Source organism: Phalacrocorax carbo, chromosome Z, assembly GCF_963921805.1.
Source record: "Phalacrocorax carbo chromosome Z, bPhaCar2.1, whole genome shotgun sequence".
In the NCBI taxonomy this organism is placed as follows: domain Eukaryota; kingdom Metazoa; phylum Chordata; class Aves; order Suliformes; family Phalacrocoracidae; genus Phalacrocorax; species Phalacrocorax carbo.
The window spans coordinates 50,952,482-50,970,437 of NC_087548.1; the positions used below are offsets into that span (position 1 = coordinate 50,952,482).

Consider the following 17,956-nt stretch of genomic DNA (forward strand, 5'->3'; position numbering starts at 1 on the left):
ACAATGCAACAGTGTAGATGTTAGTATGTCTGAAATAGTAAGGTCTGTTATATTACACATTCAAAATCATTATATTCTCAACGAACAACGAAAGTATTCATTTTTTTTAAGAGAAAGAGTTTCATTGCTACTTAGAACTTTGTCAGAAAAGCTTTTAACTCTTTTTTTCCCCCAGAAAATTGTCCACCGTCTTTAGAATATTCCAGTCAGCTCAACTTAAAACATTTCAAAGTGCATTTTCCTTACAGTAACATTGCTAAACTGAAATTAATATGTCAGTAACTGAACTGGAGTTACCCCTTGCTGACGCCATGGAATTATCCAAACATGCTGCCTCTGCTAAGATAGGAAATATAGCACAAGAGATTCTTTCACAGAAATCCTTTGTTCCACAATGAACAGAAGGGACAAATATGTGCATATACGTACACATGGTAATTAAGTGGGTCATTCATCAGGCTAGGAGCATTCAAAATCTCTAGAGACTAAGTTAACAAGTAGGTGAGTTTGCTTCTATTATTTATACATTAAGAAAAATAAAAGCTTTGATGGCTGTTTGCTGAAAAGACACAAACTAGGATGAACAAGAAAACAATGGCCTACAAGGATTATGGTGTTTTGGTTTTTTTTTTCCAAAAGGACAAATGCAGCATCATTTTTAAGTTCAGTTACTTCGATACCTTCAATTCCTCATGTTATTTTGTCTGGTCGGTATTACCACAGCATATCATTATTTCTCTAGTGGAAAAGACTCAGAGTAAACCTGACAGGTTTTCTACTGTGCTTGCAGTGTTAGCACCTATCAACAATACAATGTATGACTATCTCACTTGTGGAAGTATTCTCTTAAGGCTTTCAGACCTTTTCCAAAAATACAAAGAAAGCATATGACGTCATCAAGAACTGACTGCAGAAAGCAAATTTCCTTAAAAGAGAGGGCAGTAATTCACTTCTTTACAATTAAGGTAAATTTTCTGTTAGACTGTATTACTCTAACTGCCATATTTGTAATACAGTCATCTCCATCACTGTTGTACCCGTCTGTTGAAACAAGACGCCCTGAAGAGTACTGCAGGGCTTTCTGGGGAAATGGCACCAATACTGTCGTGCATTTAACAGTCTTTCAACTGTTAGAATAAAAACTATATGTAATTTAATCTCCCAACAGGTTTAATAAGTATGAAGAGAATTATTATAATGAGGCAAACTTTAAACAGTGATAATTCACAGTAGTTTTACATGTCAGTAAATTCATATAGCTATGTTTTACATATTTTTACCTAAACTTTTGTATAATATGACATTAATTCATGTTAGCTTTATGTATAACTAACTTTCCATTGAAAGTGAACCACAGTAAATAAAATGGAGTTAGCCATTTTAACATCTTTTTCATGAATTGATCTATATATTCATCATCTGTATTACTGTCCAGATCACCAACTCTAGGGCAGGCATGTAGGTATCCATGGGCACTGAGGCTGAAAACTTACACAGTAAGTAAGACAAAGGAAGGAAAAGGGATCTTAATTCCAACAAATTCTAGAAACCTGGCAGAGCGATGCACACTTACGGTGTCCTAATGCTTGAAAATCAAAATAAATTAAATAGGAGGGAACTTACGCTTTAAACAGGCTACAGCACCAAGCAGTCATGCCTCGAATTTCTGCCATATTCAGATGGCATTTTATCACCTAGCTTCCCTTTGGTGTACAGTAGATAGAATTATAAGAGTAGAAGCAATTCCAAGGAGTCATCTATTACATATCTCTTCTGGGAGACAAGCTCTGATGTCCCTGTGCCATTCTTGACAGCTGAACAAGCAGTGGCACATCAGCCAGCTACTGTGCAACAGTTGTTATGCAGCAATTGTCTGCAGGCGTATTCTTAGCCTGCTGCAACAGCATAGCACCTAGTTAATAGTTCCTTCACTAATAACTGTATTTCCTTACAATATCTCATTTATGAAGGACTTGGTGCCTTGCCCTAGTCAACTGTCAGAAATAAATACAAACTATGTGTGTCCTGTGATAATATGCTCATGCTTTGTGTTTCTGAATGTGATTAATAGTTCTATACAGATAATGAGGAACACAGATTTTAGAGTAACAGAATGTTAGAACATCTTTCCAAGGTTTTTAAAAATGTCTATTTATTTATTTTCCTGCACTTCTTACAGAGTGATTCTGAAACAAGATGGGAATTTGGTCAATATCCACTTATTTCCAACAGTAAAGGTGAAAATTTGTTTTTTAAATGACTTTTTGAAGCACTAGTAAGCAAGAACTGTTCTTATCTTACCCCTGGACTTCTCTTCAGTTCATTCTGCTAAGATCTTTGAATTGTATACCAAATATCTGCATACATCATAGATCAGTGTCTGACATATTATATCTCAATTTTGAGAGCTTGTTTCATTTGTAGAGCAATTAATTGACAAGTCAAGATCTGCCTTATTACACTAAATACCACATACCTGAGATTTTTCATCTGCCAGTCTTCTCTCCTTAAGTGTTCTTTGTAAACTATGTGGACTATCTACATGATTAAGTTGTTGATAAAAGAAATGCCTTTTAAAGTGCCATCAACAGCTTATTAATTAGTGTGGCAAGGATTCATTACAGTAGCTATGTGAAAATGTACTTAGCAGTTGCTTTAAAAGAATACAATAAAACAGATTCCTTGTCATATTTTTACCATTTCTGCAGCAGGAAATGCCAAATGGAGAGAAGCAAAGGCAACTTCAAGCAAAGGAGGCATGAAATGTTTCCTGTATTACGGCCCTGATGAAACTAAAACCAATGTCAGGGCCTGAGAAATGTAAAACTCTGTTAAATATAAAATATGATGGACAGGGCACACAGAATTTACATTCATGTATTTACAAGGAATGTGTGTAACCACACATTCACCAGTTCTCTATTGTCATATTAGCCCTGAAAAGGGGCATCAGGTAGTTAGTAGAGAGACTCTAAGATAACATATATTCTTCTGCCATTATAATGGCACATGTAACAAATTCTTCAAAATACATGCTTACATTCACTTTTCAGTAATGCCTAATTATAAATTGCAACTAGATTTTTTTTTTTTTTAGCAAAATATATACCCAAATTTAAAAATACAAGTAAAAGAAAACAGGAAGGGTACTTAAGAGATGCACCATAACAAAGGACCAGGAGTTCTAGAAACAGGACACATCCTTCCAGTTCAGGAACTCAATGTTTGCTATTTAGTATAGCTCACTCTCACCATGCTTTCATTAATCAATCTCCTGATAATCTAATAGAATTAGATTCTAATAGGAGTCTTCTTCCTTTAGCTCTTCTAATAGGAAATGTTTTCTTTAGCTGTACTTCTATTTCCTTCAGAAAATATCTACCAACAAAAAAAAAAAGTCACTTTCATCTGTGTTCCACCAAGTAATACGAAGTAGATCATTGTATTTTTGGTGATTGCCCCAGGAGCCCACAAGTCAAAACAAATCACACAAAAACTTTCCAAGGGTCAATTCAGAGAATTAAAGCATGCACAGATTATTTCTTGCGCTCTATATTGCACACAGCATTCTGTATGCAGTATGAAATTTCCCTTTATAAAAGTATGATTGTGATTTCTAGGCTTCACTATCAGGACATTTTCTGCATGACTCCACTAGCTTAACCCAAAAACTGAGTATCTAGGAAAAGAAGCTGGAAGGAAGGAAACTGGTCAAGTTATACAACCTCTTAAAGACTCGGTAAAGTCTTGAGCCACCACACTAGAACCATTAGCTGACATTGCAACTAGCCTTCAGTGTTGTTTTGGGTATGCAAAACCTATGCTTCCAAAGGCCAATGAAACTCTATGAACATTACAGAAGACTTTTTCAGGAAGAAAACCTGAAAACCTTTACCATTATTAGTGGAAAGAATGAGAAAACAGACACAGAATCATTGTGTGGATGGAGTCCAAAAGAGGTATGTCAATACATTTAACTATGAGAAGGCAGCAGTCAAAATGGAGAGGATTATAATCTGCTTTTAAACCCACTTTTTAAAAATAATACTGTTTTTGTTGTCATGGCAGTTTACAGCACAGATAAAATATTTTGTAATATTCAGTATATTTTTACTAGATCAACTGATATAGTGTGGAAGGAAAAAATACAAGCTTCCAAATAGGTCCACTTCTAAGCTTCATTTCAGATGTACTAAATATATTCTTAGTCTAAAAATTCTATTTTCTCTGACTGCATGTACAAACAGTGTTCAATTCTCCTTTTAGGCACTGTTAATACTACAGTAGATCAGTAACAACTCGCATTAAGAATGATGTCTGCTTATGACATATACAAGTGGTTGCGATTTTTTTTTTAAAAAAACACAGGTTACTAGAAGAATACATAAATTGCAGAACTCCCCCCAGTAAATAAAATTGTAATGACATACAGAGATCATTCAGAGACTTCAAATGAAAGGTACAGATATGGCTGTCTGTAACTGTGACACTTTACTGGTTTGGGGTATTTAATAAAATGTTTATGCTGAAAACCTTCAAAGGGCTTGACAAATTTCCACTCCACATTTTAATAAGAACACTTTCCAGTACTGAGTATAAATTGAGCTAAACTTTAATAGGGAATAAAATGTGGTGTCAAGTAAAACCTGCCTTGTAGAGATGTGCCTGCTGACTCATTTTTCCCTCCTTACCTGACTACCAAATTGCCTTCATTTAAAGAAACCTGTTTCTAGGTAGGAAAGAGTGCTATCCAACATATATAAACCCCACTCTTACACCCCTGCCCACAACACTTGAGTCAACAGCAGGGAATTATGTGTTCATTCTCATCGCTTATCCCAGCAGCATTGGCTTCCTTGTTCTCTCCTTCTAAATTACTATTGTTATAACACAGAAAAGTTTTAATAAAATAAATCCTGAAGTGTCTTTTCTAAAGTCACTTCAGAGAGCTTAATCCCATCCAAAGAAATGTTGGTCAAACTGGATCTAGCAGAGAGATCAGCTTGCTTCATCTTAACAAAATAAAGTCTGAAAGCTGATATAAATGGTCTTATACACTTGAGGCAACCCCAAGGAAACAGGAAATGTTACTGATGGCCAAAGGGTAACACTGGCTGAATACCAAATGGACGTAAAACACAATAGATATTGAAAGAAAATTTCTAAGCAATTATATAATTAATTGCAGAATAGACTTTGAATACAAGTGAACTCTGGTTTAATAGAGAGGTAACTAAATTCATGCAAGGTATCATAAATCATACAATAAATGTCATAATACATGACAGCTTATAAGAGTAGAAGAGAGAACCTAATGATCAAGAAAACTGCTTTCTAGCCTCTGTTTGTAAACCATTCCAGGATTCAGATCTCCTTTACAGAAAGCAGGAATGAGATGCTACCATTCATATCTTTCCAAAAGCTTCAGGACACAATGTATTATTTAAACAGCTCATTGCTTCAAATTTGAAATAAATCTGTAAGTGCATTAGGAATATTTTGTATATACTTTAAATGTTAAATTTTAAGTGTGTTACAACCCTCTAAGGAAAATATATCCACAAATGAGTAGAGAAGTAGTTCCAAACCCTTTGTTTAGAGAGGAACTAGGGAACTATGCTATGCCCTACTTCTGAAATTTTGTAGATCACTGTTAACAGAGACTTTGAGCAATGTCAGCTAGCAAGACCAAATTATTAATTAGCAGGATATTCTCTTTCACTGGAGTAATCATGTTAATATCTTAGAGCAGGATCCATTTTGTAGCTACTGATGGATATGAGCCATCAGTGCTGGCTCTTGTACTTTCACTATGATCAAAAGACTGCAGAAAAAGAGCTTGGAATACGGCAGGCATGAGGATTACTCACTTATTTAGGAGCCCAGCAAAATCTAAGAACGTCTCAGAATATAAGGTCTTTGTACTTGTACTTAAGGAAAAAAGACAACTTCCTTCTCTAGCAAATGTTCTTTCCAGACCACAGGTTACTAAACCAAACTGGATGGAGAGCAGGTTTCAAAAAATTCTACTGCAAAAGAGTCTTTAAGAGCTGTTGCAGATGTGAGTAGGAGGCAGAAAGATCAAACAAGACAAAACTAATAAGGAAAGCTAAGCCAAGAGTCTATGCTACCACAGAGACTTGCCAATGGTTCTGTCCAAAATCTATTAAATAAGAGGCCACACTGTGGCCTCCAACTATTAGAAATACACCATTTATTTCAAGTTTATGTTAAAGAAACAAATGAAGCACTTAAGATAATTGCTATGGTTTTAATCTATGTTCATTAGAAGGGCTTTAGAGTACTCTAACCTTGAGAACATTGCCCACATATCTTCACAGTGCTTTAAAACTTCTGTTAGCCATATCTTTCTCAAGCTGCCAGTATATAGGGTACTTCTAAGTTAATGAAATTTAAGAGAGAGATAACAACTTGGCAAATTATTTCACTTGCTTGAAAAATAATAATGGATTGCAAAACATATTTAAATTCCTTCCACTTATTTGTGTGAACACGTTTCTCTTCCAGTTTCAACATGACAAACACGTACTGTTTTTCTTCAAGTACCTAGCTGTCAAACTGATTGTTTTATAATTTTAAGTTTTCTTGATAGGGTACATTAGGTTTCTCTTTAGCCTGCTAGCAAAAAAAAAAACCCAAAACTCAAAAAACAACCAACACTAAAACAGAACAAAAACCCCCCTGTAGCCTCACAGAGTTTAGACATGCCAGCTCCTAGAAGGTATGCACAGAAATTAATAAACAGAAAAGTTATATAGCTAATGAATAGTTAATGACTGTATAAAAATACTACATGTATAGTTAATTATGGTATAAATAATTTTATTGGCAAAATTTAAAACTCCTTTAAATTTATGATGGCTTTGTAAGGATTTAAAAATGAGTTTGTTTTTGAAAATTAAGTCTATTAATCTATCATTCTTGCTTTAAGATACTGAAGAAAATAAAATGGGTAAAACAAAATGCCATGCTCTAACTGAACAGTTAAATGACAGAAAAGCAGAACAATTGATATCTGAGGCTGCAAACAGAGCAAAAGCTGGGAAGTGTTGGAGAGAAGGGAGATAACCGGGGAAACCATGTTAGCCTACAATGAAGAAAAATCACAATTTATAAAAGCTAGGTCCTTCATATGTTTTCATCTTCCTTATGGTCTTTAACTTGATTTTTCATTATCCTGTACCTTTTTGTTTATCTTATTATAAAGTTAAAAACAAAACAAATAAAAAGTTAAAAACACCCAACACACAAAAAAAGAAACAGAGATAAAGATATCACTGTTGTGATTTCACATCACAGCCAGTGGTGGTCACTGGGACATCAGCCATGCCCTCTTTAAGTCAAGAACATTTTCTTTGCTGAGGCATGCATAGATAGTGCTGTAGGACCCACCACTACATTACTTAAACAAACCTCTGAAAACTTTCAGGGGAAAAAAAATCCAACGTCCTATGAACACTGACCTTTTCCATTCTTTGGTCAGCAACTTGAGATATTAATGAAAATTGTTATTCTGCTCGAAACAAGACTGATTTGCATTCTCTTTGAATTATTAGAACACTGCTTAAGGACGAGGTTATTTTGGAAAATCATAAAATGAGGAATTGGATTAGAAAAGAATTTTCAGATTAATTAATTTGGATTATTGGCACCATTTCTTAAGAGATGACTCATTTCAATGAAATTAATTGACAAGGAAATAAACCCCTGATTATTTTTTTTTTAAATCACAAAATTAAATTGTTGGGATAATGTTCAAAGAGATAACAGTTGCATTGTGTTCAACTTTGTACACTTCCACAAATCTCTTTGTATTGTTCTAAACATTTTGTTAAATTAAAAGAGGATACAGTTGTTTTTGCTTAATGTTATTCAGGTACTTGCAAGCTGTTACTTGTCTTTGCTTAGTATTCAAAATAAAAGCTGTTTGTGGACATAAGTAACTGTAAAGTTATTCATTACAATGCTTAACCGGGTAAGATAATGTGTGATGGAACATTTAGGATTTATTTTGGAAACACACAGGACAACCTGCAGTCATAAATGGATGGAAGTTGCCAGCATTAGCAAGATGAATTTTAGTTTATACTGGACTATAAATGTTTGTTTCATATTCATTTTGACACATCTAACAAAAGCATTTGAGGATAGAAAATCAGTTTGGTTTGCTGTGCAACAGGTTATATCCATTAGTCTATATTGTTCTATACCTCTTGAATTAATTCTAATGAATTTTAGACATTTAGCTTAGCCTAAACATCTTGGAGTCTCTCTGTTGTCAATGTGTAGATACAGAAGCATACCACAAAATAGCTAGATAGAGAGTTAATTCATTAACCTGAGTCAGCCACACTTGGTAATTACAACAGGTTCGGCATACTTTGTACTTGATACCGTGTAAATAGACCATCACACCACTGACTGCCAAGGGAAAATAAGTATTTTCAAGTTAGGGGTAACACATTTCCAGAGAGGAATGCCACTTTGACAAAACCAGCTTTGTTCTCTGGAAGAGCTTTCTAATTGGAACAAGAGGCATTATTCCTTTGAGCTGCTAACCTAGAACAAAACCCTTCCTAATTTTAAAATATAGTTTAGATGGTCTCAAAATAAGCACATAGCACAAGCCAAAACAGGGCTAAAACATGGCCTACAAAACCTGAGACCTCTGATATGTGACAAGAAACAAAGTTTTGAAAAATGTGAAAAGACACTGAACAGTAATCCTGGTTTGCTGAACTTACCTTGTGAAACTGTAAAATACTTTTTCACCAAATGACACTGAATCAGTGTTCAGTCTCGAAATCTTTTCTTTTAATACTTTAATATCTCCCTGATTCAAGCCATTTGGTTTTTTTACAGTCTACAGATCACCAAATATTTGAAGAACCTCACATAAAAAGAAGGGCAGAGGGACAGGTTCTGTACAGTTTTATTTCCCTTTTAACATAACCACATTAAGAACAACAAATGTACATATCACTTACAGAAAAATAGCCATCATTTTGATTCCACTTACCACTGGCTGGCTGCAAAGGTACCGGCAAAGTTCTCCAATGTACTGGATGACTGTCACATTGTACTTTTTGCAGTCACTCCAAAACTGACTAGCTGAGAATTTTTTTTTTAACACACAAGTTGCACCTTTATGGAAACAGCAGAGAAGGAAATTAAGCATTTTCTTTATATGGAAGCTTAGCTAGCTGTGTTCACTATTTCTGCAAAAAAAGAACATAAGAGGAACTAAGAGCGGCCTTGTTCAGAGAACTATATGGTATTTAAGCTCTTTTATTAGGAGACCAATGTTCAAACCTGGTAGACAAAGAAGGGAATGAACCCAGTCTCCTCCTTGGTGAGACAGTAAACTGATAGATAAGAGGTTAAAAGCAAGAAGACAGCTTCTCTTTGTTGGTGTTGTAATACTATTCTAAAGAGTTTAACTGAAAATATCCTGAAAAGTCAGTCTGAACTAGCAAATCATTTGGGTATCACTGAAACTTCATTTTTCAACAAAGAGTTCTAATCAATGCAGATTCAGGCAGAATTAATCCATAATCCAGTTATCTTTCCCTTGCTCTGACTTGTCCTTGATATAGGAAACAGGAAATATTTGCCATCAAGTTCCAAACAAATGTTTTATAAGAGAGTCACTGAGGACATCTATATTATCTCAGTAAAATATTTATTTTATTGTCCATGCCAAAACAGTACATAAGTTACATTGAAAAAAGTTATATATCACCTAATGATATATGACAAAGCTGAATGTTCACTATAAATGTTTTTGTCAGTCTTTTTAAAGTTCACCAAAATACATTTTAGTTCTATTCTATCATACAATGCTTTGTGTGTACATACACTAATGCACTACAAACACTGCCAAAATATTATGTATGTCCTTAAATTCCTTTTTACTAAATATAACAGAAAGTAAAAACATTTGTGACTCAAGTGACCATAACTAATTCTTCTTCAGTACCACAAAGATAGCCTGTAAGAGATCCTTCACTATTACGACAACCTCTCATCCCCAAAATACAGAAATATAAAGCTATTCTGAAAAGACTATTAATTTGATTTCAGCAACACATTAGCTTCCCTAATGGCAGTGAACCTAAGTGTGTTTCATGCATTTTTATAACAATTAATCCTCTGTTAGTAACACGATTACATGAAACAAACCCTACCCAACTCAATGCATCCACCGATGCCAAGAAGAGATGCTGCACTGTGATAAAGAGGCAGAGTAATATAAATGATGTCTTCTGCAGTAGCACCAAAAGCCCACAGTCCAACAGCTCCTTTAAGAACTTGCATGTGACTGATGACTGCGGCCTTTGGAAGACCTGGAATGAAAACACAAAACCACGCATAAAGCTTCTCTTAAAGAGAACTCAATATTTTTTTTTCCTGTGTAAGGTCTCTAAAAGCATAAAAAAAATACATTCTTTCTTCAGTAACCAAATTTTCATCCATCTGTTCAGATAGCCGTTAGTAGACAACTGGCTGTTTAATACAGTATTGCATGTTTGTTCTGTACACATAAAGATGCATAAGCCACTTTGTAACTTCATCTGTTAGTTATTTAATCTGATGCCAATTCAATTCAAATACGTGGAAACATGAAGAAACTCCATGGGTAGCATACTATCAAATTATATAGAGCCAACAAAGGGCCAAAAGCATTTGCAGTATATATGGACTTCCTTTAGCATGAAGAGCCATCACACTAGATCTCTTTCAAGCAAGAGTCATAGTGACTGTAACATAATTAAGAAAGGTATGGGATCTACATGAAGTAGATCACTTAGTGGGTGCTTATCTAAAATGTGCACATCTAAGTCTACCTGTTTGTTTTAGAAGGCTATGAAGACTACGCAGAATTAAAAACAAAATCCAGCAAAAAGTCCACTCCAGTTTGGTTCTACTTAGTGAGTTTCTTCAGGCTCAGCACAGATTTCTGTTGAGCACCAGGAAGACTCACATGCAAGAGCTGCTTGGGCCACTACTCTGGTACCCATTATTTTGAGAAGGGGATGTGTTCTTGCTTCATATATGTTCTCACATATGCACACAAATTTCAGACCGAGTCCTGATGATGAATGGTGAAAACTGTTCATCATCAAATTTCAAAAAATTTAATGGTTCAGAAAGTTTTCTCATCTATTCTAGCAAAGCTACCATTCATTTGAAGACTTAACTAGAGCTGTTAAATGGAACTGTCATCTATGGGGATTCTAGCTACACTTCAAAGCTATTACAAAACCCAACACGCTAAAGAGAAAAGGTAATAAGCCTATGTTGCCAATTAAACACATATAGCAAGAAGTGCTCTACAGAGTCTTGAGTTTTTTCCTTCTGTCTCTACAGACAGCTGACTACAGACTGTGCAAGACACTTCTTTCTTTTAACAAAGTTTACCAGTCATCGATTTTAGGAGCAAAAATGTGCTCCTGCTTTATCAGAAAGTGTGAAAATGTTCAGTTACTTTAGATTAGAATTATTTATTCCATACTCTTCAGACTAAACAAACCTCATTCTTTTAGTTATGTGGTACATAAAAGAAATCCAACGTAAATGAAGGTAGTACATATAAGCATTCAAAAATTATTTAAATTCTACATAACTAAAATTTTAAGCTTCACACAGATATTCTGAATGTAATTACAAGAACTAAATCCTCCTACCTGGACAATTCTATAATATTTTTCAGCTAAAACTCCTTACTCCAGCAAGCTCAGCTATATTTGTATTAGCAGTATTACAAACATACCTGACCTCTTGACAATATCTATACCTTCCTAATTTTTTTATTCTAGACTGACATTTTTATTTCCTAATTTTCCCACAGAACCCAAAGCAAATAAATTAAATAATTTTTATATGAGGGAACAAAGTCATAAAACACATGGTCATTTTAAATCTTCTTGTGACTAAAACTGTTGTGTTCAGCTGAATGAGAATGCCAATCTCCTTATCTTAACAACATCATGTTGCTTTTCATGTCAGTGATCAGTTTTTTTAAAGTCTTAGCTTCTTAGCTGCTGGAGCACTGGTAATAAATTCAGCCATCTGTTTTTAAACTAAAAGGCTAGTAACTTAATCCTATTTTCTGTCTCTACAGTGACCTGCATAGAACATGACTTAATGAAGAAAAACCAAATGCCTGTTTGCTTGTTTGAAGATTGTTTTTTAAAGCTCTAGATACAAGGTTAGGTAATATAGCTACACAGTAGTATGCAATCACAAAACAATATTTATTATCATTGTAAACCCACCAAAAAAGCAAAACGTTTTATTAACACCTTAGCTGTGACGTAATCAGCAGTATGTGGCAGGAAAAAAAAGAAAAGAAGGCCATAAACCACTGAATATGAACCATATTGACATTTGAATATTGACAAGAAACATGCTCATTTTCTACCATAATGCCTCTGGAGAAGAAATATGATATTATACCTCAAAAAGATGAACCAAAGGATTAGAGTTTTGGAAAATCAAGTTTCTAGATGAAAGCTGAAGGAAAATATAGGCTTTTTAGCAGACCTGTACCTGTTGTTCCTGAAGTAAATATATATAAAACAGATGACTTGAGGTTGTCGGCAGAGCGTCGATTAACTGGAACAGGGTCTTCAGATGCAGCCTCTATTTTGTCTAAAAGGGTATGCACACTTGGAAAACAGGAATCTTTGGTCATTATCCAAACACTAACATCTTTGTGGAGGTTAGGAAGAATTTCTTCCAGTGTCACAAGCAAATCTGAAAAATTAAAATAATGTTACTTCTATTATGCCTTCACAAAACGAGCAAATATGGTATTTTTCCTCTGAAGGTTTTACTTTTTATAATAGAAAGAAGAATGAAAGTCACCTCTTTGGACATAAATAAATCAATAAAATAATGATGAACTAGAATGAAAATTCTCTGAAAACAGGATATAATATGGTAAAAATACTGCTGACCTCACAAGGTCTAATTGTCATCTAGCCCCTGAGGCAAAATGGCAAGTCTTAATTACTATCTCCTGCTTCTTACCTCAATTTTGTCATTGCTAAGGCCAGACTAAAATAGTTCAGCTTTAACTTGAAATAAATTGTGAAGAAATCTCCTTAAGATGCAAGGCAAATATGTACGTAGCTGGTAATTACAGTGCATGTTTCCCTGGATGCCCTCAACAGCAATCTCTCATCTAGCAGTATTTTTTCCTAAAGCACAGAAGTTACTAATTTTAAAACAAACATACAAACAAAAAGCTATATCACGTATGTAAGTACCTGATTTTCACAGAACAGAAATATGATATAGGCCCGTGGCTTATTCAGACACTGCCAAAGAACCATGTGGCTATTTATGTAGTGCTTTGGGTGTTTTACATACCTTAATTAATCTGACAATTTTGTTTTCTTATAATCACATGTTAATTCACTGAAAGCCATTCCTTCTATTAGCTTTTACCTGAATATAAATACAACTAACTTTTTATAAAATAGAAAAGAAAAAATAGAGAGGCTTTAAGTAATCCTTAAGTAATACATTTGCTATTTATGTTTGTATTTCTGACCACTTTTATAATGTAGCACTTTATCAGAACACTGTACAGGCATTAAAGTACTAATCCAGGAAAATTCTCAGTAGGAACAACACTGCTTTCAACAGAACTATTCATATACTTAAAGACTCATTTACACTTAAGTGCCTTGCTGGATCTCAGCCTATGTAATTAATCTTGCAAATATCCCTGTGGGTATAAATTTATGTTATTATCTCAGTTTTTATAGATTAAAAAACAAAGGAAGTTTACATGATTCACCCAGAACCTCACAATGAGGCACTGCCAGAGCCAGCATTTGAAATCCTGATGTCAACTCAAGCTCATTTCACAAATATTAAATACAATTAATAGAACTGCTGTGCATAAATTTTACAACAAGTAACTGAGGATTTTAAATCTTTCAGAGAACTACTTTCCTTAGACTGCTGTATATATTTTAATGAATGGCATACTAATCTCTATTACTGTAACAGAGATACAGCTTATTGTCACCAACTAAACATATGTCTTACAAACCTAAAGTCTACAGAGTACAAGTTCTATATATTTTAGGAATGTTTAGCAAATAGATCTGATGGAATGTGACATGAAAATTGTTGTTCATTGGCATATTAATTGTTTTGCTGCTGTATTACAAATTTAGGGTATATTTTTCACATAATAAATATAAAAATACAACAGTATTATTTCTAATGAAAAGCAGCTATTAATAAACCAGGTGTAACAGAATAATTATATAGTTATTTCCTTCTAATACTCATTTGCATCTTCCTATTATGCATGCACAGGTAGATACATGTATGTCTCTTAAATATACTAATGATAGTTTGTGTAGGTACAAGTTAGACTGAGAGCCTAGAAAAAGAAACACAGCTGTTAGAAGTGGTTGGAGCTCCATTTCTGTTCTCTGTCATTTTTTACTGGTGCACTGGCTCCAACTACAGTGTCATCAAAGACCTTAAGGATTGTTAGTTGTTAAGGATTTTTGAGAATTTTTTGGCTCCTCCAGCTTCCAATAATCATTTGAACGAGACTCAGTTGTCCACCCTGTGTGGTGTCTTTACCAGATAACAAATGTGAGGTACAAATTTTGAGAAAAAATGCCCAATAAAAGTCATCATACAAAATTATCCTGTGTAATGAAACTGTAATTGTAAATGAAATTTCACCTATTCCTTATTTGAAAACTATCCTCTAGCAGAAGGCCTGACAAAAAAACCCGCAATGAGTATCACCCTTTTTAAGTATTGCAGATACCAAAGGGATCATTGCAGCTTTTCCTTATTTTCCAGAGATAAATTAATCCCTTCTTGCATTTCCTTAAATTGTTTTGCTTTTTACATTTTTGGAAGTGGGAAGGGATGACGCTGTATTACCTACCAACTCTTAACTTCTCTGCAGAAGACATTTTTGTTTAGGACTGCATGACATGAAGAAATTAATAAATATTTCTAATTTTCTAGTATTCAGAAGTTCTAGGTAAGATGTGCACCAAGCTACTTGTATATTTGAGTTACATGAGTCTATCGAAAAGAAGACCTAGCCCTTCTTTTTCTTTTTCCCTCTCTTCTTTCCTTCCTTCAAAGGAGGAAAGATGGCAACGATTAATTTCAACTCTACAGACACAATCATTTAAAATTCAAGAATGACAGGAAAGCATGGCTCCCATTTAGTAGCCTGAAACATTTTTACTCTGAATAATTCAGATCAATCTTCAAATTAAACATACACGGTGTTTGTTTCTCTAAACACTCCACCATAAAACCTATAGATTTTGTTGTTGCACAAAGGCTTGCTTGGTTTTTTAACTACTATTGAACTATGAATTGATTATACAGTAGAATTTTTTTTTCTGTGCTCACGAATCTAGTACTTGGAATAATATGTGAACAGTTTATAATTACATGTTATCTTGAAAGAAATTTCCAGTTAGACAGCAGAGAACAGCAGAGAACAGCAGAAACAGTGATTTCCTGAATATGAAAGGTTGATTTAAAACAGCTGCATTCAAAGTGCCAGAACTGAAAATTACTTCTGGGACACACGGGAGCATGGGTGTTAGAAGATAACTCTCATATGTACTAACATATTTCCAAAGAATAATCCTGATGATAGTCAACTGATGTTTTGTTCCATAAACAATGAACTTCTGTGCCAGATGTTGTGTAGAGCTCATTGGTCTTTACATATCGTCTTGTCCATGTGTCAGGAAAAAACAGCCCTCCTGGAGCAACTATAGTTTGATTATTTCTACAGGTACCTGGTGTCGGTACTTTACTGTATAGGAAAGCAATTATACTAAAGCAATTCAGCTATTTAAGCCTGTGGTTCCTCTCAAGTACCTGTTTGACTTTTAGACTATGAAAATATACTCACGTTTTGGTTTATTCATTCTGGAAGAAATGACCGCTTATATAAAGTTTGGCAATGTAGTCAGCAGTTCTGTATGCATTGTTTACATAGTTTTTATATGAATACTCACCATGTGCTAACTATTTAGCTTCTACTGGGAAAAAAATAGCTGTAACTGGTCAAAACGAATATGCTTTTCCACTTTTTTTGCCTCTTTTTCCCTCTTGCTTTTAAAGCATTTAATTATTCAACAAAAAATTTGTGAAATTGTTACATTAAAATCACATGAATACATAACTCAGTTACATATTTTGAGAAAGCAAGGAAAAGATGTTTTGATTTTGAACTACTGCCCTAGGCTTCAAGTTGCGCAAAAGAATTTTAGTGTTATTTTCTAGCAAAGAAACAATACAGCCTGTTGGCAAGGACACAGTCCTACACTGATGAAAGGAATACATCAGATTATGAGATCAACTTGTACTGAACAGAAAGTTACTCAGAAGGAAAACCGTATGAAATGGTTTTTACATAACTTTGATGTGCACCCTGACTGATACACTCAGCAAGCTACAGCAAGTCCAAACTCTTCCCTACACTGTCTGGCCTCAGAAAATAATTGTTACTTGTACTTGATCCCCGAAGTGACTCCTTACACTCAGCACTTATTAAGTAATAATAACACACATTACAAGTCAGTTGTGGCTTAGTATCATGTTGGTATCTTGAAACGCCACTGAAGGCAGTAAAAGTAGTAAATCAGAACCTGGCTTGGGCATCACAGTTGGCACTGCTTCCCACCCAAAGGCCATTCGGGACAGAGACACAGACTCATTAAAAGCAAGTGATCAAAGAGATATGCTGTCTAACAGAGCAGATAAGAGTGTCTTCTGCATGTCTTCTATGGTTTCCTTGTCCTAAATCTTTAGGTCTGAATAGCTTTCTATTCCAAACAGTTAAGATTATTTTGATAAGATCAATTTTTTTTTTCACTCAGTGACTAATATGAGAGATGATTCTTATACTTGTATATAACAACATATGACCTTAATTCACAAATACCAAAAAAGACTTTGTTTATTCTTTCTCCAGGATGTAGACACACATCTGCCTGAATTTTAGTCCTGCCAGCATCAACCCTGGTTCTGAGCTCAGATGGCGAGTTCTGAATACACTCAGCAGCAGCAGAGTGCTGCTGAGCCTTGGTGCCTCAAGAGTAAAGAATCCTGGCCAGGAAAATGCTATACTTCCACAGCTGGGAGATGTAATTCTGTACAGAATTGTGGAATCATGGAATGGCTGTGGTTGGAAGGGATCTCTGGAGGTCATCTTGGTCCAACACCCCTGATCAAGCAGCCCCAGGTAGAGCAGGCTGTCCACCACATATCCACGTGGGATGTACACTCCCTGAACAGCCTTTGCTATCAGGACTGATGTAAACCAGTCCCATGGAGCTTTGTAATGCAATCCTTTCACAGTTGAATCCTTGCATCACAAGTCATGACGGCAATCTGGGATGTCCCAGTAAGAGCCGAACTCTTGAGAGCAGCAACACACTGTAAATGCGTTCACAACTTCCATTTTTACACTTCCGGTGGGTCACTAGATCTTCAGTGTTGTTTAATAGTATTGCTGTTTCACCCGTACTGTCCAAAAGAGAAAACATAATCCCTTTTTCAAGCAAGACTCCAATGAATAGAAATACTCCCTAGAAAGGACACAGTGCCTTAAAAGGTTCTTCCATTTTAAGCAGTACCTTACTCTTCTATGTAGTTTTTAAAGCAGTAACGGTGGCATGACCTGGTAACGACTGTAGTGAGGATGAATATCTTTAAACAGGTCAGACTGCTGTTACAGTAAGCTAATGCCATCACTCTGATAGAGAGAGGGGCATACAGCTTCTTTCTTTTCTCCTCTACAAGTTCCTTGTTTACTTACATGTTAGTTAACTGCTGTTTTATTAAAAATGAAGTTTTAGACTCCAACCTCTGAATCTCTTTCAACAAACATTCCCCAGAATGGGAGTGGTGGTAG

The 17,956-nt window shown here is 34.9% G+C and overlaps 1 protein-coding gene across 1 annotated transcript in view; it reads right to left on the minus strand.

Moving 5' to 3' along the window:
- The window catches only part of LOC104053946 (long-chain fatty acid transport protein 6), a 42,639-nt gene that overhangs the window by 20,361 nt on the left and 4,322 nt on the right, over nt 1-17,956 (minus strand). Inside the window, exons 2-4 of the mRNA XM_064438577.1 lie at nt 12,574-12,780; nt 10,209-10,367; nt 9,041-9,165 (exon numbers count right to left, since the gene is read on the minus strand). Of these exons, the coding sequence (XP_064294647.1) occupies nt 9,041-9,165; nt 10,209-10,367; nt 12,574-12,780 (491 nt within the window). The remainder of the gene's footprint in view (nt 1-9,040; nt 9,166-10,208; nt 10,368-12,573; nt 12,781-17,956) is intronic.